At 54.4% G+C, this 24,875-nt stretch overlaps 1 protein-coding gene across 1 annotated transcript in view; it reads left to right on the top strand.

Moving 5' to 3' along the window:
• Positions 1 to 2,241: 2,241 nt before the first annotated feature.
• Positions 2,242 to 24,875, top strand: part of LOC128913764 (syntaxin-binding protein 4-like) — a 49,865-nt gene continuing 27,231 nt past the window's right edge. The window contains exons 1-5 of the mRNA XM_054211914.1: positions 2,242 to 2,309; positions 14,484 to 14,557; positions 21,350 to 21,445; positions 22,257 to 22,326; positions 23,754 to 23,828. Coding sequence (XP_054067889.1) covers positions 2,242 to 2,309; positions 14,484 to 14,557; positions 21,350 to 21,445; positions 22,257 to 22,326; positions 23,754 to 23,828 — 383 coding nt within the window. The remainder of the gene's footprint in view (positions 2,310 to 14,483; positions 14,558 to 21,349; positions 21,446 to 22,256; positions 22,327 to 23,753; positions 23,829 to 24,875) is intronic.

The raw sequence follows: 24,875 nt of genomic DNA, 5'->3' as shown, positions 1-24,875 counted from the left end.
ATCCCTGCAGGCTCCGGGCAGCTGCGAGGAGGGAGACGGAAATGATGCTCCAGGGCACCGGCCACCCCGGCAGAGCTGGACCGCTGGCACCAGGGCGGGATCGGGGTGGCCTCGCCATCCCCACACCCCTGGGCACTGTCCTGCCCCGGAGCGGGATGACACCGCCTTTGACAATCCCAACTGGTGAGACTGGGAGAGGCCGGCCCAGCCCCGAGCCGGCCGCGGCACCCCGGCACCCCTGCGCCCGCCGCTCCCCGCGGTTTCGGCAAACCCTGCTGCCTGTCCTCTCCCGGCAGCAGAAACCGGTCGTGGGGCTCCCGCCCGGCACCGCCCGGGTTGTGACAGCCCTGGGAGTGGGCAGCTCTCCCTGCACCGGCGCGGGGTGCCGGCACCCCTCAGCAGGAGGCTTTGCCGGGCTGGGGAAGGTCCTGCACCCCAAACGCACCCTGGGGTGCCCCTATGACAAGGGTCCTGGCCAGGGATGTGCTGCAGAGGGCTGGCTGGTGGTGTAAAGCAGAGCTGCACCCCTAAAGGGGCTTAGGGATGATGCCCCAGCGGTGGCAGCTGTCCTGGGCGGATGGCTGTGCCTGCTCAGGGGACCTGTCACCGGGCTGGGAGGTGGCAGGTGACAAGGATCTTGGCACCAGCCTGGGCAGTCACTGGGAGAGGACGCTGAGCGGGATCAGCCTTAACTCACCCCCTTCTCCCAGGCAGCTTCGTTACCACCCGGCGAGCAGTGCCTGCGGGCTGTCACCCCGGGCATGGGCGCATCCTCCTGGGCGGCTGTCGGGTGCCGCGGGGCCCCGCACCCGCCCGTCCCGCCTCTGCCTGCCACCTTCGTCCCTCCTCTTCGTCACACTGTGGGCAGCATGGGCTGGGGCGGCTGCATTGACCCCCAAGGACTGAGGTGTCCCAATTTGTCTCCCCATGGGTGCTTGTGCCCTGGCTGGAGATGCCACCGGCTACCACCGAGTCCCCAGGGACCTGCCATGCCCTGCGGGACACCTCGGCCAGACAGATGGACTGTCACCATCCCAACCTTTTTGGTGTTTCCTCCAGTTAGTCCCCATGTGCCGCAGCGTTACGTGGAGCAGGGGGAGCGGTGGGCACAGGACCTGACCCCTGGGGGGCCTGGTGGCTTTCCCAGGCCATGGGGGACAGGGACAGAAGGATGCGTTTCATCATCCTTAGGACTCATCTAATCCCCGTCCACCCAAAGCTGATCCCTTGGGCCTGTGCCTGATGGGGACAGGGAGACATAAAATACATATCGTGCAGCAGGTGGATACTCATTTGTGTCTTTTCCATCACCCTGAATCAGGGACGGATTGAATCAGCCTGTCCTGCTGTCTGTCCGTCCCACCCACGGCTGGATACAGGGAAGCGCCATGGGACCAGCCGTGGCCTCACCGCTTCGGGATAGTTTACATGGATGAGCCCCCCCTGCTTCAAACAGTTTCCCTCTGCCTGCTGGTGATCACTCCCAGGGTTTTCCTGATAGTCCAAGGGACCGTTCAGAACCTGGAGTATGACCGGATGACCTTAAAGAGAGGGGAGAAAAAGCATGCAAGAATTATGCCCCAAATTATATAGATAAATAGAAATGCTGTGGCCCCTCGGCAGCGGCTGGGGAGGAGGGGAGCAGGCTTGGGGCAGGTCAGCGATGACCACAATTGGCTTTAAATAATTCATCGGGGCAGGTTAACCATCGATTATAACCTTCCTTAACGATTCTAACCATCATTAACAGCCACTGCAAGAGCAAGGCGAGCGGGGACCTCACTGGTAGGGGGGGTGGAGGGGTTATCCGGCTGAAATAAACTCTCATTTTATTGAACCGGGGGCTGTGGTGGGCAGGGAGAGCAGGACGCGTGCCCTGCTGATGGCCACACACCGGCGATGGGACGCCTTGGCGGGTGCCACGGAGGTGCTCCCTGTGCCGTGTCCTGAGTGGCTCTGACCCCAAGGGGGGACTCGGACCTGCGGGCTGGGATTAGCCATACCCCAGCATCCTCCGTGCCCAGCCGGCGCCACAGAACTGGAGACATCAGCGGGGTTTAGCTGGGGGAAGCTGGGAGAGGGGCGATCACATGCTCGCCCGCCTGGGATTAGATGTGGCCGGCTGCTGCAGGAGCTGTGCCGGGGAGTCCTGCTGGCCACTGGCACCCTGAGCCCATGGCTCTGGGCAGCAGGAGCCAGCGGCGGTGGCCCTAAGGGCTCATTGGGGACGGGTGGCCCCAGATGATGTCCTACCTCCAGCCCCTTGGCCGGCACCTGGAGCGCTTCGATGGGCTTTCTCTCATTTACTGGTAAGCAGGGCAGGATTCTGCCGCCCCGGGAACAGGGCACGGCTCGGCCTCTCAGACCCCGTCTTCGGGAACGGCGTTAGGGAGGATGCGTTCAGTCACCCCGCGGCTTTTTTTGGTGGCCCCTCTCTGGAGGGCAGGGACTCGCGGGGGTCCCACAGCACCTGCGCTTCCCTGGGAGGGGCAGCACACAGGTGAGGCCGGTATCAGCCCAGTGTGGGGAAGGGGATTTATTCTGCAAGCACCTGTGGGTGTTCTTGCTGTTGTTCCAGCTCTGGCTCTCCCATCCGGCAAGCCAGCCTTCCCAAAGTGATCGTATCCACCCCGTGCTGGGGTGCAGGTGGGTGTGGAGTTGGGACCCCCGTGTGTGTGCGGGGAAGGCGGCAGGCACGGCGGAGGGGACAGGAGGTGAAGGCGGCGCTGGGTGGCTGCAGATGTCTATGTAGGGCAGGGAGAGACAGCGGCAGCGCGGCGGTGGCTGGGGCCAGGGTTCAGAGCATGCGGCTTTAGCCGATTAACTGGGGGTCAGTGGGCCGGATCCAGAGCCGGGGGGGGGCCCGGCGGGCTATCAGGGCCACCCTGAGGTTTGGCTGGAGGTTTGCTTGGGCTGGCTGAGCCTGGGCAACCCCCCTGGGGACCGAGAGCCCGGAGCAGCCTGCGGTCACTGGGGACCATGGACACTGCTGGGGCGTGATCCCTCTCCTGCTGAAGTAGGTCATTGGAGTGAGGGCTGGGGGGGCTGCGGGGTGGCAGCACCCCACGGGGATGCGGGCAGGCTGGCGGGGGTGGGGGGAGGCAGCACCCCAGGGCGACAGCTACCTTTCGCTTGTGAGACTGGTTTGGGGCACTGCGCCGATGCTTCCATGCTGCTTTTTGGGTGCAGAAAAGGCAGAATCTGTCGCCGGTCAGAAGGAGGTAGTGCAGGACAGGCTGGACCTGGTCGGGTGGATTTTGGGGAGCGCTGCCAGGCTGGTGCCACCAATGGATGCTGACGTTATGGGGCCGTGGTGTGTGTATGGGGGGCAGGGGAAGTCGAGGCAGCCCCATACACCTGCCCGGCAGCATCAGCAGCTTCACTGGTGTACTCCCCCGCGCATCCCTGTCTCCATGGAGCTGCTAAGCCCCGCTTCCCTGCATTTGCAAGACGAAAATGCTCAAAACTCATTTTCTACGGCAAAAATCTGTTCATATGTCCGGGTTTAGGGTCAAAACCTCCCGTAGCTTATCCTGCTTTCTGCGGAAGGAGAGCTCCAGCTGAGGGGTGGGTGGCTTTGTGCCGGGGGACCGGCCCCCGCATGCGATGGGCGCCAGATGTGCCGGCCGACGTTGGGCTGTCTGGGGGCTCCACCGAAACGCAGCGGAGGGCAGCGAGCAGATGGCAGGGAGATAACACCTCCCTGGTACTCCAATAAGTCTGGCCCCGCTCTGCTGCTGATTAAAAGATTAATTTTCGAGTTTGAAATAGGAGTTTAATAAATAAACATGAAATGCCAGCGGGCCTTGCCTGGCATCGTCGGGGCATGAGGTGGTGGTTGACGGGATGCGTGGCTTGTCCCTCGGCACCGGTTTCTCCCAGCAGCGATGCCAGCGTGGCCCCGGTGGGGCTCTTCCCCACCCCCCCCCATCCTCTTTGTATTATTGTTATCGCTGCCGTGATTACGGCTTGTGCTGGGCTCTGGGTTTGAGCACAGGGATGTCTGCAGCTCGAGGATGGGCCAAAGCTCTTCCCCAGCCTCCGCTGTGCTCCCGGCTCAGTGGCACACAGTGAAATCTTTCCCAAAAATAGGTTGGTTTTCTGCATTTCTGCAGGCAGCCATTTTCCCCCCTCCTTTCTCCCCCACCTTCTTTCTTATGGATTCACTTGGGTGAGTTTCCTGCTGTCATTCTCACATTTTTCCCCAATTAGTGTGGGGAGGACAGAGCGGTGGCCCCGCCGGCAGAGGAGAGTCCGCAGCCCCCACCAGCGACTGTCCCCCGTTAATAAGTTCATAACCAGCCCAATCCCAGGGCCCAGGGGATTTAGAAAGGCAGGGAGGTTTTTAATCCCATTAACCCTTTACAGGAGCTGATGACCAAACCAGGGCCCCAAGGGCGCGAGTCCCCAAGCAGAGCAGCAGATTGCCCACCTCGTGGGAGGGTGAGGAGGAGGAGGGAGGAAGGCTTCCCTGTGTGCGAGATGCCACCACGCCTCAGTCCTGCTGGGGCGAAAATAGAGAGCTCGTTTGAGCTTTCCCATATGATTGTATTTAAATTGCATTAATCCCCTTCTCAAGTGGGTACATATGAGCTCCAGGCTGGAGCAGATGTTGGGGGACACTTAAGTCTGCTGGGTATGGGGCTCCGGCATAAACGCCTTTCCCAAAAACCTCTGGCAGACCAAGCCTGACCCGGCTTCCACCTGAAACAGCCTCTCTTCCTAATTACTGCAGGACAGGCTAATTGAAGAGGCCCTTTTGCCTTTTCCTCAAGCAAAGCCTTTCAGAGCAGCACAGGAAGAGCTGCACGTCAATGGAGGGGTCTGTCCCTGGGAAAACACTCGTAACCCCTCTCCAAGCCCTGGGGGTCTCTGAGACTGGCTCTGCCAGGCAGGTGCCCACATGCTGAGCTGCTTCTCACTGGGCAAGAAGCACCTCCAGAAAACGCTCCACCTCAGCTGGATGACTTGATGCATACTCTTCAGGAGGGCCCAGCTCCCTCCTGGAAACCCTGACCCCGCCAGGGTGTAGGTGATGGGCAGCAGAGACCTGGCTTTAGACAGCAAAAGTTCATTGGGATGAATCTGTCATGCTGAAGAAATCCACTGGCTGAGAAGGATATTGGGAAATGGGGGTGAAGCTTGAGGAGGGTGATAAAAGGGGTTGAAGACCAGAAAAGCCTGGCCAGCAGTAAGAGATGGCATCTCCCCCTGCCTTTGGTCTTGTTCTGGTGGTGCAGGTTCATGGGGCAGATGCCGCTTGAGAAGGAACCTTCCTCCCTCAAGGGTGAGGAGATGCATCCAGCCCAGGGTAGAGACATCTTCCTTCAACAGCGGGAGGGAGTAAGCATTGGAAAACTGCCTTGGCTTTAAAAACCCCTCACCTTTGCGTCTTTAGACTAATAAGCAGGCTTTGGTTCAGGCAGAAGCAAGGGGTGACCCACTACCACGAGGAGTGGGGAGGATGAAATGGTTCCCAGGAGCCACCTTCTGACCTCTGCAGCTGGAGAAGACCTGTGCTTGGCTTCAGGGAGTGAAGCTGGGCTGGCGAGGGAGTTGTTAGGATGGGGTAGGGGTGCTACAGCCTCTGGCTTTCTTCGGAGGAAGGACACTCCTAGCCTGGAGGACTGAGCAAGGAAGGGACACTGTGGAGCTGAGACGTGTGACAATGAGCAGGGCTGCCCATCTGTCTTGGGAGGAGAGGATGGGTATGCAGCCGCACAGGCGGTGGTGGGAAGCAGAAGCTGGCCCTGCGCAACCCCTCTGGTCCCCTGGGATGCCCCCCTTGGCCCCAGAGGAAGGGCATGATGGAGCACTGGGGTCTGCATGGCCATCGGGAGGAGGAAGGTGCCTGTAGGCCACAGAGACGTCAATGTGTGGCAGCTGGGGCTTGTAGGGATGGGTTTTCTCCATGAGTGGTATCACTGGGAAGAGGCAGGACTCCGGGCTTGGCTTCATCTGCTACCACCCCTGTGCCTGCAGGCAGGTGGCCGGGGAGCTGCTCATGCCCAGGGATGGGGCAGAGGGCACCATGGCGGGTACATGGAGCTGCTGGTCCCTGGGTGCTCCCCACAGTACCCACCTGTCTTCTCGCCAGTGACTTCTGCAGCGTGGTTTTGTCTCCTCTTCTGTTTAGACTTGTCTGTGAACGTCCCTGATCTCATGAGATCATCTGAAGCGACTCCATGGGTAGTATTTATGAAAATGATGTAGGCTACACCACAACTGTGGATGGTGTGCAGGTGCTTCCCAGCTCCACGGTAGCTGATTTATTTTGTCTGATTTATTATCAGCACTTTGTATCTGATCCTGAAAGCGACACAACTGTATTTTTTGTTTTCTAATCAGATGTAAATGCCTCTTCAGCCTATGCTAATTTGGTTGTGTCATGAAACAAATGTTGGGTCGCTATTAAGCAAGTGCCCGGGCAGCCCTCTGCTCCGGGCGTCGGTGGGATGCGGGCAGAGACCACAACACTGCCCTGCTGAGGCTGCATCCTCCAAACTTCTTACAGTCGCTTTCTGGAGCCAAGATCCCTCAGACAGAGCTCACTGCTGCTGAAGGATGTCTTTCCACCTCTAATTCCCACCCACGCAAATCTGCTTGGACCCTGTTCCTCCGCTAAGCCCCACACAGAGGCTCCCTGTGGGCTGGTGATGCTGCTGCAGGCACATCCCCAGCTCTGGCATCCTTGTGCTGCTGCTTTGCCGAGCTCAGGATCCTGCCTGGAGCTGCTGCCTGTGTGGGGTGGTTTGATGCTGGTGGAATCACTTGATTCGGTCGGGGATGCAGGACCTGGCCAGGCTGGGCATCCCCATGGGGTCTTGGCTGTGTCTGCACCAAGGGCAGCCAAGCCCAGCTGCCCCAACTGTGGGGCTGGTGTGGGGCAAAGCCCCCCTGGCTCGCTGGCAGGGCTGAGACCACCATGTCCTTGTACCTGGCCCTTTCCCTTGACTTTCACATTTTGCTCTATGTTTCTGCCAGGGATGCACCTCGTTGCTTCTCTTCCCATGCTCACCACTGAGACTGCCCCTGTGGTTGGGTCTTCTCTTTTTCATCATAGAATTGCCTAGGTTGGAAGGGACCTTTCAGGTCATCTAGTCCAAACATCATAAATCTCAGAATTCCCTATCCTGCAGTCAGCACCGACCCCAGTGAGTGCCTGCCTGCCAGGAGCCAGCCCTGGCTTGTGGGGACAACCAACGTGTGACTCCCCTAGTGGCAAGTGTGATTCGGTGGCCACCGTTGACCTACTTTGATGCTCACATTGGTGTTTCCCAAGAAGCAGGGAAGGAAGGAGGCAGAGGACGGACCAAGGAAGAAACATAGAAGAGCCTTTTAACCACAGACAGGCTAAAGGATGCTTGCCCAGAAGGTCCTTTGACCAACACATAGAGGAGAGGTGGATAAAACATAGGGAATTCCATCTGCTCATGATTTTCTCTTGGATAGAAAAGAAACTCTCATTAATTTTTTTTGCATCCTTACCAAAACCATTACTTTTATATCTCTGATCCTAATGGTGCTTTCAAAAGCAAGAAAGCTGAAATCTCCTGCCCTGGGTAGCGAAGGGAGGAACCCTGGAGGCAGCTCTCCCCACAGACAGCATGTTGCTTGGCTGGAGGCAGGGAGGATCATGTAATTAGGAAATTGAAAATGTGCTGCTGGGAAAACTCAGGGGGGAGAGAAGCAGGAGAGAGCATCCTCCACATGGAGTCTGAATACCTTCATGAAGGTCTAACTTCAGGAAGTTAGAAGACTGACACCCTGAAAGTCCTGGAGCTGATCACTTCTAAGCCTGGAAGTCCAGAGGTGTTGTGTGTCCAGGGACAAACAGCCCTGCTCTGGCACAGCGATATATGCGGGTCCTGTTCGGTTGGGGATGTGGTGGAGTGGTCTTCTTGGCTGTCCCACCAGCAGATAGACATCTCCTTTAATTTCTTTAGTGCTAGTTTCAGACAAGGTGGCTTGTCCACCTGACAAAGGAGCTCCATGGGCTGTGACTTGGGCTGCACAAGCCATCCAGATCTCTTTGCCACTAGTCAGTGCTGAAGGCCAAGCTGCATGAAAAGATTTGTTCCTGGGTTTTAGCCTCAATGTTGGAGCTGGAATAATTGAGGAGACCGATGGCTCTATTTCTTTGCTTTCATGGCCTTAACGTGACCTGGAGATGACTCCACCTGAGCGGGCAGGCTGCAAAGAACTGTTTGGCTGGGGAGAGCAGTCGTTGAACCCCGCAGTTTCAACTGAAAGTGTGTTTCGCAAGAGATGAGCCTTGAGCAATGTCTTCCCAAGCAATTTGGCATTTTCTGCTGGACATCTCTCTGTCCCCGTGTTGACCATGTGGTGCCAACGCTCCCAATGACATTAAAGCTGTGAACTCCACCTATTGCGGGCGAGCTGTTCCCAGCACTGTTTGCTTGTAGTCTGGGTAGGAATGGCAAAAGGAGACTTGAATGATGAGGAAAAAAATAGCTTTGCTGTTGGTTGTGCTTGTTGCACGCATCCTCTTCCCCTCTTTTCTCTCTCAAACCCAGACAAATATATTGCAAACATCTTCTCCACCTACTTCCTCTTGGCAGTGGCCAAAGTTTGATGGCTTGGAGAAGGTGCGATGCCCTGGAGGAGGAGTCAGGATGGCGTGTAGGGCACAGCCAGCCCCAGTAACAGCCTGCTTTGCCTCCTCGCTCCTCGGCAGCGAGCAGCAGCTCAGCCGGCAGCGGTGGGATGGGGGAAGAGCAGGGCTGCAGCAGATGCAGTCACCAGTACGTAACCCACTCCCTTTCTGTCCCTCTCAGCACTCCCAGTTTCTCTCTCCCCCACTTTCCCCTTCGTGATCTCTTAGAAAAATTATTGGAAACGCACCTTCGTGCTACATTTTGCTGTCAGCATGTTTTCTTCTGCCTTATGGTCCTGCTCTAAGGCTTATTTTGATTCCACTCATAGCTTTGCCCACCCCTGATACATTTTCACTCAACTTTTTATGTTAAAAATATTTTTTTTTCAAGCAAAAATAACTTTTTGCATAGCAAAAAAATCAGTTTCAAAAAACCTCATTTTTCCAGCAGTCAACTATAGCATGGACATGCAAGTTACACGCATTTTTATACGCTGTCCAGCCCCTTCGTGTCAGTTTGTACTTAATTTGTGCTCCTTCCATTCACCCATTTATTTAAAAGTGTAAAGTCTTGTTGGTGATTCCCTGGGGTAAGAAGCCTGAGCTTTCCAGCTGGATTTGCTCTGAGTTGCTCAGCAAGGTACCAGCTTGGTAAAGAGCTTGAGCGTATGGCGTATCCCCTTTGCCAGTGGGATGTTTGCCTTCAGCACAGGTTATAGGCAGCAGGACTGGGACCCTTGGGCTGGTTACGTGGAGCTTGTAAATCCTTCCTGGATGGGAGCTGGAGTTTCAAAACACTAAAAATCTGAAGTTATTTTGCTGAAACTTTTTCTAAATAAGACAGATGTTAATGGGCATCAGCATCTGATGCTTTTGCCAGGGTCAGTCTGTTCTGGAGGATGAAGTCGAGGATCTGAGGGTTTGGAGATAAACTGAGCCCTGCTCCTCTTCCCTGAGGGCCTCTTTGGCTTGATTTTCATTTACTTCACCACCTCGCAGACAAATGCGTGGTTTATTGCAACATCCCACCCAGCTGGTCTGAAGCATCGGCACATGGGAAGGGTGAGCGTGGCTCTGGGTGCAGCTGACAGCAGTTGGTGGGACCATGGTTGGACTGCTGAAGGATTTGGTTTCGAAGGTCCTGAGCACCCAAGCCCCCAAAAAAACACATATCTGCTTAATATTGAGTGTGGAAATCTCTGCATCCCCAGCAGCGTGGGTAGCAGGGTGGGGGGGGGGATTCTGCCCCTCTGCTCTGCTCTGCTCTGGGGAGACCCCCCTGCAGTGCTGCCTCCAGCTCTGGGGCACCAACAGCAGAAGGACACGGAGCTGTTGGAGTGGGGCCAGAGGAGGCCCCGGAGATGCTGGGAGGGCTGGAGCCTTTCTGCTGTGAGGACAGGCTGAGAGAGCTGGGGGGGTTCAGCCTGGAGAAGAGAAGGCTCCAGGGAGACCTTGAAGCCCCTTCCAGTCCCTAAAGGGGCTCCAGGAAAGCTAGGGAGGGCAGCCATGGGATGAGGGGGAATGGTTTTACACTGCAAGAAGGGAGACTGAGATGAGATATATGGAAGAAATCCTTGTCTGTGAGGGTGGTGAGCCCCTGTCCCAGGTTGCCCAGAGAAGCTGTGGCTGCCCCATCCCTGGAGGTGTTCAAGGCCAGGTTGGATGGGGCTTGGAGCAACCTGGTGTGGTGGGAGGTGTCCCTGCCCAGGGCAGGGGGTTGGCACTGGATGATCTTTAAGGTCCCTTCCAACCCAAACATTCTATGGTTCTATGAAATTTTTCCCCAAGATGCAGAAACCAGGGTGGATGAATTACTGAGTTGCCGGGCAGGGAAATTCTCCCACTTGCCTGCATGCTTTGGGTCGGGCTGGCCCAGCTCCAGCGGTCTCCTTGAAGCTGGTCAGAGAGGTCACCTTGTCCTGTTGACATTGCCTCCTGTGCTTGTGCTATCCCTTTCCTTCAGTGGCGCTGATTTATTCCAGCCAAGGCTCTGGGCCATGACTCAAAGGGGTAATTCTGTGAATTCATTTATTAGCAGAGTCTCAAAGGACGTCAGAAGGTTGTACATTGTATTTTGGTGGTGGGATGGAAATTCTCTCTTACTGTGGCTGGGATGCTTATTAGAGGACTTGGAGTATGATCGTTAGTGTAACCAGCAGGAGGCTGGTGGGTGAGGGCTGCCAGGGCATCCATTTACAGGTGAGCTGCTGAAAAAAGCCACCTCGAGGTGGGCACGGTGCCGATGTGTTCCTGCCCCTCAAGGAGCTGTGCCCTGGCATGGACCAGCTCTCCATTGCCAGAGAACAGGCATGGATGGAGGGTCACTGCAACCCAGGGGAGTTGAATCTGTGTGTCTACTCTGCCACAAAACTCCCTGGCTGGCCTTGACCATGTCACTTAGTCCAGAGCTGGAGATCACTGGGCGTTTGGACCCTCCTGCCTTAATGGAGGGTGATGCTTGGCTCTCCATGCCCTGGACATCGTCTGTGGGATGGCAGGGAAAGAGCATCTCCCCGCCATTGGGTCGCTGCAAGGATGAGTAGCTTTGGGAGGCACTCGGTGCAGAGGAGGCTGCAGCTGCCCATCAGGTTGGGAAATGGCCCCATGTACAACCCCTCGTGCTTGGCCCCATTTGGCCAACGCCTTTACGCTGATGTGGACAAGGTGCTGGGCATGCCTTGCTTTGGTGGGGCGTGTGTAGTGTGCCACTGGGTGCATATATGTTTGTTGTGTAGTTGGCATCACTTATCCAAATTTTGATCTTGCAGCTAGGTGAATTCATTTTTAGGAGAGTTTTGGCTACCTAGAGGTCTAGTTTGCTTGGGTTTTTACGATCTCATTTGGATGCCCCCAAATGGAAGTCGCTTTAAAAAAAGCAATTAAAATGCAGGAAAACTTTTCGTATCGTCATTATTTTAAAGCCCCTCGGACTTGCCCAGCAAGGCTTCACGCGGCCGTTTGGGAAGCTGTTGCTAATAAAACTAGTTGTTCGCACATGGGAAAAGTGATATCCAACAGCACCAGGTTCAAGCAAATATTTGGCAAAGAGTTTGTGGTCCCAAGCGAATGTGTCTGCGTCTGCCCGCCGCCCCCCCCCCCCCCCCCCCCCTGCTGAGCTGGACTGATGTACGCTGACGTTCAGCTAACGAGGTTTGGTACCACTAACGGGCTCTGGCCAGGGGAGATGCTGCAGGAACAGCATGAGAAAGACGCTGTTGATGGAGTCAAGGCCAAGGGCTTACCTGTGACCTCAGCTGTCCCCTGGAGCTGGTAGGGATGCAGGATCTGTGTCCTCCCACTGCCTGCAGCTCCAGGGAAACGTGTTTCCTGGGATTTTCTCTTCATTTCACTCTGTGTTCCCCAATATTGCAGCCCTGCTCCTGCTAAGCCCCGAGGTGGCTTGTTCCAGCTCCTTCCCTGCTTACTGGCCAACACCTCGGATAATCTCGTTTCATCCCTCCATCCCCACATCCCGCAAAACGGGGGTTGCACTGCTTCTTCAGGTGGGTGATAGGCAGCAGGACGGGGGTGGAAGATGCTGTTTAATTCATACTTCTGACCTCCCAACAGACAGTGGAACAGCTGAACTTGCTTTGTGTTAAGAAGGAAGTGCTGTGGGCTGGAAAAGATGCTAAAAGAAAAAAGGGAAAAAAAATAAAAAAAGAAGAGAAAAATCAAACAAACAAAAAAAGCCCCTAAGCCCATAAGTGCTACAGTCTGGTATTATTTCCAAAGCTTTGCTACGGATTTCAAGCCTTTAGGGATGGTGAGGACACGTCTCGCGCTGACTGCTGCCCTCCAACCCTGGAGGGGCTGCTCCCAAAGGCGCACAATAGGATGCATCCAAATAATTACCCCGTTGTGTTAATGATGAGCGCGACAGCCATGCTGGGGGGGCTGGCGGAGCTCCTGCCCGGCTCCTTCGGGAAGGCGCTTGCGATGGGCTGTGTTGGCTTTGGCTTGCGTAAGCTTTAATCTAAAGTTGGAGATGTTTTTAGCTGATCTGTGTTAATGTTGGGTGGAATTAACATGCATACGGGGAGACCACGTGACCCCCTCCGACCTCCCCCTTTTTTTTTTCTTTTTTTTTTTTTTTTTTTCCCCTTCTTCATCATTTTAACGGATTCCTGCCAAATCGGAGCGGCAGGCGCCCGGCAGGTCTGGGCTGCCACCACCAGCAAGATGCCTGCCGTCTCTATCCTTTACAAGGGAGCCATCATCATCAGCAGGTAACCCCTCGGGCAGGAATTGGGGAGGGGGCACGGGGCAGCCCTGGGGGTCCCAGTGGCCACCTCCATCTAGAGAGCCGATGGTGATCTGCTGTGGCTTCTCCAGGACGAGGGCTCAGAAGCCGGGATGCCTCAGACGCAGCACAAAGAGCCGGAGGGCATCATAACTAGCGCCTGTTGTTGGGTTTCTTGCGTCTCCGGCATTTGCAAAGCTTGTTTCTGCTCCACCATTCGTGCGTCTGATAGGGGATAAAAGTTGATCGTATCAAGAAGGCATCTGCTTTACCAAAACCTCTGTCCTTATGTCGTGTTTCAGCCTGGTTTGAGCTATTTCTGTTTACTGGTGGTGGAGTTGCCTCGGCAATTTACTCAAAATACTCTGAAAATCCTGGCTGGTAAATTGAACCAGTCTGGGCCCAGGGCTGCTCTGGCTTCCTGGGACGCCTTCAAGCTCTGTTTTCTGACAGCCAGGGGTGGCCAGTTGTTTGTCCTGCCACTTGAATACGTGAAACATTGCAAGAATATCAAGGGGGAGTATTTTTAATGAGGAGAAAAAGCTTCCAGTCTGAATCTCGTAGGTGGGTGTTACTGGCTTTGCAGAACAGCTTGGTATTTTGGGAGGTATTTTGGATGCCTGAAAAGAGAAGTCCCCGACATTTATTCCTGTCCTGCTTCCCGCTGGACTCGGAGGAGCCCATTATGTCCCGTGGTGTTGTCCCTCTTCGGCTGCGTCCAGATTTGGGATCCGATATTGATTCAGAAACTCCTTTTCTCTTGTGACATAAATCCTGGGAAGCGGAGTGTTTTGGGAGCGCCCCCCCACCCCTGGTTTCCCACCTGGCTCTGTGTTTCTCAGATCAAGGTCCACCCGTCCTCATCCCACGCCGTGCTCACGGGGGTGACCACCACGGGCCACCCAAGGAGGAGAGGCACCAGCTTTGGTCCCCAGCTAGGGCAGAGTGGAGCTTGGCGCTTTCAGTTTCGTGTATCTGGGACACCCACCATGCCAGAGGGTGTTTAGGGGGAAAATGTGGGGCGGGAGTTACTTGGCACTGGGGAAACTCGGGTGTATGATGCTCTTCCACCCTCTTTGGCTTGAGATGGGAAGCTCCCACCCTTGACCTGGCGAGGCCAGGACTTGAAGGTGGCTCGGAAGGTCTTGCCTCCCCCTTTTCCAGACCCCCTGCCAGAGGGATGGAGAGTGCCTGCATTACAAAACCTTGGGAGCAGATCGCACCCGGCTGTCTTCATTTCAGGCTGTCTGTATTTGTGAAACTGGTTTATTCCCGGAACATTGGTCCGAGCTCTGATCTCATTTCCCGGGAGCTGGACAGCTGTCCGGCCCCGTTAATCTCAGGTAATGAATCACAGACAGGTCCATCAGATTTGCTGGGTGGGGAGGATGATGTCCAGCCCTGCACATATTCTCTCATTTATCCATATAAACCGGGGGCGGGCGGGGGGGTGATTTTTTGCCAGGGCAGGCTTCATATGCGGGGCCATGTCCCTCAACCTGCGTGTCTACATCGTTTTGTGGGGCGGTGGGAAGGATGCGCTTGCGTGCATGTTGGTTGGGCACCTGTGCATCTCTTTATTTTTAGACCATGAAAGAAAGATGCTTCTCTTCTCTCTCCCAGGACACTCATGGGACCGTATGGGATGGATCGAACTGCGCATTGCTTTGATTTCTACGACTGCGCAAACGGTCTGGGTGAGTACTGAAGGCCCTGCAAGGGACATTGGGGTGGGCTGGGGCAGCTCGAGCATCCCCCCGGTCACCAGCACCTCTGTCGTTATCCGCCTCCCTGTGTGAAGTCTGATATCTCACAGAAACACTGGTTCTTGTGCCTGCCTGTGTTGAGCGTCTGATGGCACCTTTTGCAGCTGGGAAGCTAAAATAAGGTCAAAATCCTGACTAATTCCCTGTGGATGCTGAGCAGCCGCAGTGCTGAGAGCTGTGCGGCAGCGCAGGGCCAGAGCCCCTGCCCCGAGCAGGATGGGGAGGGGTGGAAAAGAGGCTTTTTGGAATTTTCTTAATGAATTAAAGCTAAGAAAAAAAATTATAATAATAAAAAAGAAATAACATCCCAAGCGCTTCCTGGGAAGCCACCCTGAGGGGCGATGCGGGGCGTTGCAGGTCTCCTGGGGACCGGGCTGTGCGAGTTGTTTTGGGGAACTTTGTCCCACGGGTAAGAGTATGAGCACCCAGCGAGTCAGGCGTCCTGCCACGGTGCTCCCAACATCAAAGCACAGAAGAAAAGGGAAACGAGATGGTCATAGCCATCAGAACGTGAGAAATAGCCACAGGTTCATAAAACTCAGCCCAAAAGGATCCAACAGAGCATCTCATCTGACCTCTGTGTATCCTGCAGCAAAAATACTGGTGCTCTTTCATGGACTTTATAAAAAATTGCAATCCTGCATCAGGATTTCTCAGGGTCCACCACGCAGTCTCCTCCATAATTTTGAATTGTGAGTGCAGCCCATCATCCCGCAGATGGTAAGGGCCAAGGGTGACCATCTGGGGACACCCCTCCTGAGAAATCAAACCCACTAGAGAAACAAGTTCAGGTTTCCTGAGACCTGAAATGAATTCTAGATTCATTTATTGGGTGTTTCCAGCTCTTGGGTAACGGGGCTTTCCGCTGGGGAGGAATGGCTTTGCTGACTCTTCCCCTGGTCTTCTCTTCATGAGGTTCATGGGAGCTCGGAGAAATGTCTTTCCTTGGTGAATATGATATTTTAATCTTCAGAGGTGGATTTGGTTGAGTTGATGGGATTTTAGCTGTTGGGTTAGATTAGCTCGTTAAAGGAGCCGGAAAAGCCTGAGCTCTGGGAGAGGTGCACAGAGGTTGCAGCCCACTGCGAGCCACTTTGATGGGTCCCAGAACTCCTCCTTTCCCCTGGCCTGTGGCCAGATTCTGCAGGGTCTTGCGATGTGCTGCAGGAAGGGATAACGGTGTGGATTTCCTAATGCCATCATAAGCTTTCTTCATCCTCCCTCGTGAAGCTTGAAACACCCAAGACAAGTGCTCGTCCTTCAGAAATCAGCCCTCTCTGCCGAGGACCAAGTGGCCCTTGCAGGAGCCCTGCGTCTGCCATCGGTGTAACTGCTCAGAATATGTTTTTTAGCGGAAAAAGTGTGTCTCCATGAGTTTCTTATGTTCGGATGCGGGTGTTATTCCAGCAGAGTTTCCTTAGAGCAGCATCAGCCCACTCGGTGCCGGTGTGGCAGGTCAGCGTTTGGCCCCAGGTCTGTTGCTCTGTGGCTTTAGGTGGAAACCAACATGTGAACCTCAGCAGAAGTTCAAAGGGGTTACCTGGCGGCTCCTAAAACCTGAGCTTTGAATTAAAGAATAGCCATCAAAGGGAAGTGCTGATTAAGAAGCATTCACTCCAGTCTTCAAAAAGGGCAAGAAGGAGGAGCCGGGGAACTACAGGCCGGTCAGCTTCACCTCCATCCCTGGAAAGATGATGGAACAGCTCATTCTGGGCATCATCTCAAGGCATGTGGAGGAAAAGAAAGCTATCTGAAGTACTCAACATGGATTCACCAAGGGGAAATCATGTTTGACTAATCTGATAGCCTTCTATGATGGCACGACTGGATGGATAGATGAGGGGAGGGCGGTAGATGTGGTCTACCTTGACTTAAGCAGGGCGTTCGACATGGTCTCCCACAGCATCCTCATAGGGAAACTTAGGAAGAGTGGGCTTGATGAATGGACAGTAAGGTGGATAAATAACTGAAAGACAGAGCTCAGAGGGTGGTGATTAGGGGCACAGAGTCTAGTTGGAGGTCAGTGATGAGTGGTGTTCCCCAGGGGTCAGTACTGGGACCGGTCCTCTTCAATGCATTCATCAATGACATGGACAAAGGAACAGAGTGCACCCTCAGCAAGTTTGCTGATGACACAAAGCTGCGGGGGGGTGGCTGACACAGCAGAAGGCTGTGCCACCATACAGAGAGACCTGGACAGGTTGGAGATCTGGGCAAAGAGGAACCTTATGAAATTCAAGAAGAGCAAGTGTAGGGTGCTGCACCTGGGGAGGAATAACCCCCTGCACCAGGACAGGTTGGGGGTGACCTGCTGGAGAGCAGCTCTGTGGAAAGAGGCCTGGGAGTCCTGGGGGACAACAGGATGCCCAAGAGCCAGCAATGGGCCCTGGTGGCCAAGAAGGCCAATGGCATCCTGGGGTCCATCAAGAAGAGTGTGGCCAGCAGGTGGAGGGAGGCCATCCTCCCCCTCTGCTCTGCCCTGGGGAGGCCGCACCTGGAGTGCTGGGTCCAGTTCTGGGCTCCCCGGTTCAAGAAGGACAGGGAACTGCTGGAGAGGGGACAGCAAAGGGCTACCAAGATGATGAGGGGACTGGAACATCTCTCTTATGAAGAAAGGCTGAGGGATTTGGGTCTCTTCAGTCTGGAAAAAAGACGACTGAGGGGGGACCTTATCAACACTTATAAATACTGAAAGGGTGGGTGTCAGGAGGATGGGGCCAGGCTCTTTTCAGTGGTGCCTGGGGACAGGACAAGGGGTAACGGGCACAAACTTGAGCATAGGAAGTTCCACCTAACCATGAGGAGGAACTTCTTTGCTGTGAGGGTGGCAGAGCCCTGGCACAGGCTGCCCAGAGAGGTGGTGGAGTCTCCGTCTCTGGAGACATTCCAAACCCACCTGGATGCGTTCCTGTGCCACCTGCTCTGGGTGACCCTGCTCTGGCAGGGGGTTGGACTGGACGATCTCCAGAGGTCCCTTCCAACCCTATGGTTCTATGATTTCTCAGAAACACCGAGATCCCATTATCTTGACCTTCATCTTCTTAGGACAGGGCAGGGAGTGATTTACCTCCAATCTGTCCCTTCCTCTAGACAGAAAAAGCTGGCCGGGGCTGCAAGATCAGCAGAGGGATTAAGGGAAATGTAATTGAACATTGCTAGCTTAGGCACACAGCGGGCAACCTCTCTCTGTGCAGACTGCTGTGAGCATGGCACGGCGGCCAGTGGGGTCAGGATACGCCAGAGATGATTAGAGTTGGGCTAAACAACCAGATTAGCCAGGACACCCCTTGACCCATAGTATAGGGAGCCGGGAGCAGGTAAGATTATAGCCTGAGAAGTTGAGAACCACAACATTGGCATTAGTGGGAGTGGGATTAGGTGCACCAGAGAAGCTTGAGGGTTTGGAATAAATTTATAGAATCGCTAAGAATCTAAGGAAAACATCGTCTTGGTCAGTCTAACCTGCATGCCCACCTGGAGCTTCCCCCTAAATGTTCATTCCGCAAAAGAGAAAATACTGGGGGCACGGGCATCAGGTCCAGGATCTTTGCCAGAAAGGAAAGATTAAACAGAGGGATCCAAAATAGGCTAGATTATCTGGCCCTAAGTATGACTTAATAAGCATTATACTGGGACTTTGATGCTGTGATAATTAAAGATCCGTTATTTACCTACACTGGGTCCCAAATATAAATTCGATTGATGTAAGTGCTTATAAAATATGAAGACTCCCAGGAATGCCACCACCACAATCTTTGATGACTTGAGTTCGTTGCAACCAGTCCCGGGCTGTCCCATGGCTTGGTCCGAGCCCTGGCAGGGGTGAACCCTTCCTCCTCCTCCTCCTCCTCCTCTTCCTCCTTGCCTGGGTGGGGGCTCCCCGGTGCATCTCTTGGGGGACCAGGACCAGCATCCCAGTGCCTCCACGGCAAGGCGATGGGTGGGAGGGCAGAGCCTGGCAGCACCTGGCTGGTTTGCCAACAAGGGAGTTAAAAGTCAGGGTGTTTTTCCTCCCTCCCCCATCAAAGTTTGAGCGTGTCTGGGACCAATACTGTGAGTAATCGCTGATTTTAATAACAAGATCGGATTTTCTCCTGACATCGTTGGGGATAAAGGAGGATTTGTAGATACTTCAGCTATATTAAGCCATTATTACAATTGATTTGCGGACACAAAAGGGAAATGAGTCATTATTGGTTTGATACCTCGGTGGAGGAGCCCGTCACAAACAGGTCCCGTCGCACTGCTGGGTGATGCTGCAGCTGCGCCTCTTCTGAGATGCAGATTTGTACGTGATTTGTCTAATGCGTTTTATCATTCCCAATTACATCATGTATCGGCATAAAGAAAGATGCAGGATGGCTCCTTGGGTCAGCACCTTGGCTCAAGCCAGACTTCCAGTGTCCTCCTCGTCCAGGGGAACCAATGGGGCTTTCCTTCTGCAGCCCCCCCCCCCCCTCTGCCACACAAGGGGTTTCCCAAACCCACCCCAGGTGTGAGCCTGCTCTCCAGGGTCTCTCTGCCAGCTGGTGGCAAAGCCCACCAGCAGCCACCCCCAGCCCAATCAGAAGCCAAGAAGCTTTCCAGCATCCTCAGTGATGAGCAGATTTTATCTTCTCTCAGGCTTTAGGGCTGCAGCATCCCTTCCCCACTTTGGTCCGGAGCCGCCTGACCTGTCCCCGTGCCTTGGAGAAGCTCACACCGCTTGGAGATATCTCTTATGTGCAATATTTCTGATTTTATTGAATTTCTTCAAAAATGCAATGGAGAACATCATTGGTGTTTTCCCATGAGTTCCCACTGCCATGGGTTAAGCAGCTCCTCCCGGACACCTGGGGGATGTATGGTTTAGTGCATCGAGCCCAGGGAATAAACTCTGGCACTTGGATAGGGCTGGGGCTTTGTGCTTGGGAGAAGCAGCAATTGGCGCATAGGGGAATGAAGTGAAAAATTGTGATAAATTGGTTTTTCATCACAATTTTCATGTGAGGTGACTTGAGAGACAAGGTCTTCCCCTGCGAGGGTCCTTAGTGCAGAGCTTGGGTTATACAGGGAAGGGAACTAGAGATGGAAATAGAGTCGTTGTCCCAAGTAATCCCAATCCAAGGTCCACTCCTCTTCCCTCCTGCTCGTTTCAGAAAGGGGACTTGTGTTTTGGGGAGGAATCTGTGCTCTGCGGCCCTGGAGAGGGCCATTTCATGCCTCCCAGGATCCCACCAATGCTCGGAGCAGCTCGTCACCCCAGGACAGCAGCCAGAAGACGAAGCTGGCTTCACACTGGCCATGTTCCTCTCTGCATTGCTGCCTGTCCTCAGCGTGCCCTCCTGTCTGGAGTAGCAAAATGCCGGACCAGCGGCTCTCGGGGGAGATTTGTTAATTAAAGCCAGGCTTTTTAATCCTTCTGTCCACAGCCTGGATATTTGACGAAGGACTTAAGGAGCCCTGGACAAATAAGTCTCTTGGGCCTTTTCCTGCCAGCCAGCTTACACATGCCAGCAGGGACATGTCCCGTGGCTGGAGAGGTGTCCATGCAGCGTGAGAGCCCTTTGCCAAGGCACTGCTACGAGGGGGTTTCAGAGCTGCACCAAAGGTCAACTCTGCACCCTGGGTCCTGCCTCTGGGTTCAAACCTGCAGCCTGCTCCTCCCGGGTTCAAGCACTGATAAAAAGCAGCTGCTCTGCCATGGCTGGCAGCTCCAAAGGCTGCGGTGGAGATGCTGCTGGAGCCTGGCATGTGGGATCTTCTCACCACTACATTGAACCTGGGGCTTGTCCAGATGTTGCATCTCAAAGGGGGTCTCCTGAGGGCAACGCTTATCCCCAGTAATATTTCCTATGACAAGTCTTACCACACACACAAGCACAGTCACCCATCAGTGACTGATTCGACTGCAAGTGATGAACTTGGGTTGGGGAAGGTGATCCCTCCTTGCCTGTGCCTTTCTTGGAAGCTTTATCTCCACTGCTGTTGCTCCGAGTGGGTGCTATCAGATGCCTTAAGCCTTTGACCCCGCCTGCAGTGCTGCCTCCAGCTCTGGGGCACCAACAGCAGAAGGACACGGAGCTGTTGGAGCGGGGCCAGAGGTGGCCCCGGAGATGCTGGGAGGGCTGGAGCCCCTCTGCTGTGAGGACAGGCTGAGAGAGCTGGGGGTGTTCAGCCTGGAGAAGAGAAGGCTCCAGGGAGACCTCGGAGCCCCTTCCAGTCCCTAAAGGGGCTCCAGGAAAGCTGAGGAGGGACTCTGGATCAGGGAGGGGAGCCATGGGATGAGGGGGAATGGTTTTACACTGCAAGAGGGGAGACTGAGATGAGATCTGAGGAAGAAATCCTTGTCTGTGAGGGTGGTGAGCCCCTGTCCCAGGTTGCCCAGAGAAGCTGTGGCTGCCCCATCCCTGGAGGTGTTCAAGGGCAGGTTGGAGGGGGCTTGGAGCAACCTGGTGTGGTGGGAGGTGTCCCTGCCCAGGGCAGGGGGTGGCACTGGGTGGCCTTTAATGTCCCTTCCAACCTAAACCATTCCATGATTTGTCTTGTGTCTGCAGTCGCATCCTGTTGCTTCTGCTGATGCTTGTGTAGTGCAGGGCATACACGGGGCTTTCCAGAAATGATTTTTAAAAGGGGTTTCAGGTGGTGGTGGTGCACCTGGGAGCTGTGCCAGAGGCTGCGTCCCTCCGAGACAGCCCACGGAAACTGTGCTTCTTTGTGTGATGGGCACGTCTCTTCCTCCAGGTATTAAGGTAATCGGTGGCATCAAGGAACTCACCGGAGAAGAATATGGAGTTTATGTCAAGAGGATCCTTCCAGGGGGTGTTGCTTATGCAGATGGTGAGTTAAACATGGTGCTGAGTACCACAAAGTCTGAGACAAGCCAAAAGACCATGTATTTATTTTATATGTTGCCTTATCAGACATTTGAGGTCCTTCCTCCCAGATTTTCCAGCGATGGGGGTATTTTTTTACTGTGGCAATTATTGTAATATCTGACGGCAGCCTTGCCTTGGCTTTCGGCAAACGTACCATTGCTTCATGTCTTTAAGGCAGGATCCATCCCTGCCACACACAGAACTTCACTTTGCTGCCCGTCCTTTCCCACGTGCCGATGACTGCCTGTAGCCCCAAAATGACCGGAGATTCTTTTGCAAATTCATCTCTGCTCTAGGCCACTGATTTCATTCTGAGCATCTTCAAACAAGGAGGTATTGAGCAGGGCTCTGCAGAGTTTACCTTTTATAACTTAAGCTAGAAATATGTTCTTTCTTTTTTTTTTTTTCCAAATGTTACAACACCATTTTTCCATCTAATGAAAAAAAATAAACCCAGAACAGGTGGAGGTGCCACTTGTGGTTTTCTACCTGCCCTCAAACTGAATTAAGTAAAAGCTTTATTGCATTTTTTGGTGTTTTACTTTCGTAACTTCCAACAGCAGAGGAAGTGCTGCGACATTGGCACGGGTTGTTCAGGGAGGTTGCAGAAACTTCATCTCTGGACGTCTTGAAAAACAGGTTGGATGAGCATCTCCGGAACGACCTATGCATATTTCATCCTGTCTCTGGGCAAAGGGAGGAACTGCCCAACCTCTCCCAGTCCCTTCAAGCTGTATTTTCTGCAGTTTCTATCCATTAGTTTTCTTTTCTAGGGCGCCTGCAGCCAGGAGACCAGATCCTGGAGGTCAATGGAGATTCCTTAATTGGGGTTACAAGCGAGAGGTACCATATCCAAACAGAAATTTTGCATTCCTGTTGTTTTTGTATAATTCTGTGAAGCGGTTTAGGCTGCAGGTTGCACAGACGATGCCAGGGCATCGCTTTGTCTGCGCTCTGACGCAGCCAGCACTGTTCCCCAGACCCAGCTTGGAAATTATCAAACGAAATGTTGCCATATAAAAACAGACCAATGAGCCCAAGCTGTAGTTGTGAGATAGTCAGACGTTGCCCCAAAATGCTGGTTTTCTTAGCAGCTCCTGGCACTCCCACTCCATCTGCTACAGCTTCCCAGCAAGCCCTGCAGCTCCCAGTGCCTAAACCCAACAGTGCTGCTCCACGCAGGGAATTCCCTCCAGAGCTGCAATCCAGCCCCCCAGCTCCCTGCCAAGAAAATGATTAACTGACCCAGAGGAGCACAGCGCTTTCGGGGCACCTCTTTCCCATTAAAAGTGGTGCTAGTCCACTGCTGCCTTGCACTTCTGCCATGAAGGTGACCTGAGGGCTGGAGCCCCTCTGCTGTGAGGACAGGTTGAGAGAGCTGGGGGGGTTCAGCCTGGAGAAGAGAAGGCTCCGGGGAGACCTCGGAGCCCCTTCCAGTCCCTAAAGGGGCTCCAGGAAAGCTGGGGAGGGACTCTGGATCAGGGAGGGCAGCCATGGGACGAGGGGGAACGGTTTTACACTGCAAGAGGGGAGACTGAGATGAGATCTGAGGAAGAAATTGTTGGCTGTGAGGGTGGTGAGCCCCTGTCCCAGGTTGCCCAGAGAAGCTGTGGCTGCCCCATCCCTGGAGGTGTTCAAGGCCAGGTTGGAGGGGGCTTGGAGCAACCTGGTGTGGTGGGAGGTGTCCCTGCCCAGGGCAGGGGGATCGAATGAGATGATCTTTAAGGTCCCTTCCAACCCAGACCATTCTGTGATTCTATGATGTGCTTAGACTAGATGGATGCTTCAAGGAGCTTCTCCCTCTCCCAAACCCCTCGAGTGGCTGGGTTTGATGAAGGAGGTCCCCAAGGACATCTCTGCAGCTGCAGGGAGGCTGTGTCTGGTCCCCCGCCCACTGCCCTGACTCCCACAGGGACACATGTATTTTGAACCAGAAAGTGGCCGTCCCTGAGATGGAAACCTCCCAAGGGAGGAGATGTGCTGGGAGGTATTTGCTCATGGCCACACAAATCTTCTGGGTTGGCTTCTAATTTATTGCAGAAGTGGGAAAATCAGGCTGTGACTTGGCTGCCCCCTGGCCCCACTGCCAGGGCAGGGAACGGGGGTGTTCCACAGATGTCCACCCGAAAAAGGTCACTTGGCTGCTGACAGGGTTTGCCCAGGCCATGGGTCTCTGCCCAGTGTGCCACGAGCTTTGGCATGGGGCCAGACAAGCTAGGTGGAACACCGCTGCGAGCCGGCGTTGACATTTTATGGTCCTTGTCTCACAGGGCCGTGGACATCCTGAGGACAGCGTCAGCCACCAGCCACATGCGCCTTCTTATAGCCCGCGATGACGACGCCAGGTAAGGGCTGTCATCTCATGCTGGGAAGGGGGATCGTGGCACTGGTTGGCACTATAGCTGGACTGCCTTTAAGCTAACAGGGCTCAAAGACCACAGTGAAGATGGAGGTGGCCAAGGGTCTTTGATAACTACACCGGTGGGAACGCTCTGGAACTGTAACGGGAAGGGAAGCAAAGCTGGTGGCTCCCAGCTGCAGACCTGGCTCCAGCCCAGCCTGTGCTGGATCTGTGGGGTGTCCCAGCATCCAGCAGGTTTACACAGGTGTTTTCCCAGCAAGGACCACGGCAGCTCCAGCCTTGGTTGTAGAGTGGCACGAGCTCCTTCAGCTCTGCTGCGTGGTGCTGAGCTGCCTGTGGCTTATCTCGCCCTGCACAGAGATTTGGATGAAGACACAGAGGGACAGCAGGGTCTTCCATTTCCTTTCCAGTTAGACACGTTGAGTTAAGGTCTTCCTTCACTAGAGGATTCCTCCTTCCCAGGGAGGATGAGCAGTTTTTCCCTGAAACCTCTCCCCTTGCCACTCCGGGGAAAACCTTGCTTTCTCTAGAGGTGCTTGGAGGATTCACAATGAGGAGTGGGTTCTGTTTTGTCTTGGCTGGATTTAGCCTGTGTGGGACAGTGATGGTGTCACGAGAGAGGGCAGGGTTGTGGAAACCAAGCTATGGGATTAGCGAGGTCTTTGCTCGCATCTCCTGGGAGACCTGGCACAACGTGCTGGAGCATCCTCTCCTTGTCAAATAGAAACACAGGTCTGGAAACTTGAGGCGCACCAGGAACCACCAAAATGCGAGTGGCTTTAGGCAGAGCGCGGTCGTGGGCAGGCAGGCTGGTGGCATTGCACTGTGCGTGGGTGGCTGGAGATCACAGAGCCGTTTGCTCAACGTACCGACATTCCGTTAGCGTCGGAGATGATGGTTTTGTTCCTTATCCATCAGCAGCTGTGGAGTGTCACTGCCTTAGAAGAACAGTGAGAGTGCCGTAATGACAGGGGTGAGACTAATTTTGACCCAATAATATTCTGGTGGAGGAATTATTTGCTATTAATGA

This window comes from Rissa tridactyla, chromosome 8 (assembly GCF_028500815.1).
Source record: "Rissa tridactyla isolate bRisTri1 chromosome 8, bRisTri1.patW.cur.20221130, whole genome shotgun sequence".
NCBI classification, from domain to species: Eukaryota; Metazoa; Chordata; class Aves; order Charadriiformes; family Laridae; genus Rissa; species Rissa tridactyla.
The sequence above is the reverse complement of the archived record's forward strand: the minus strand, read 5'-3'. Positions and strand labels throughout refer to the sequence as shown.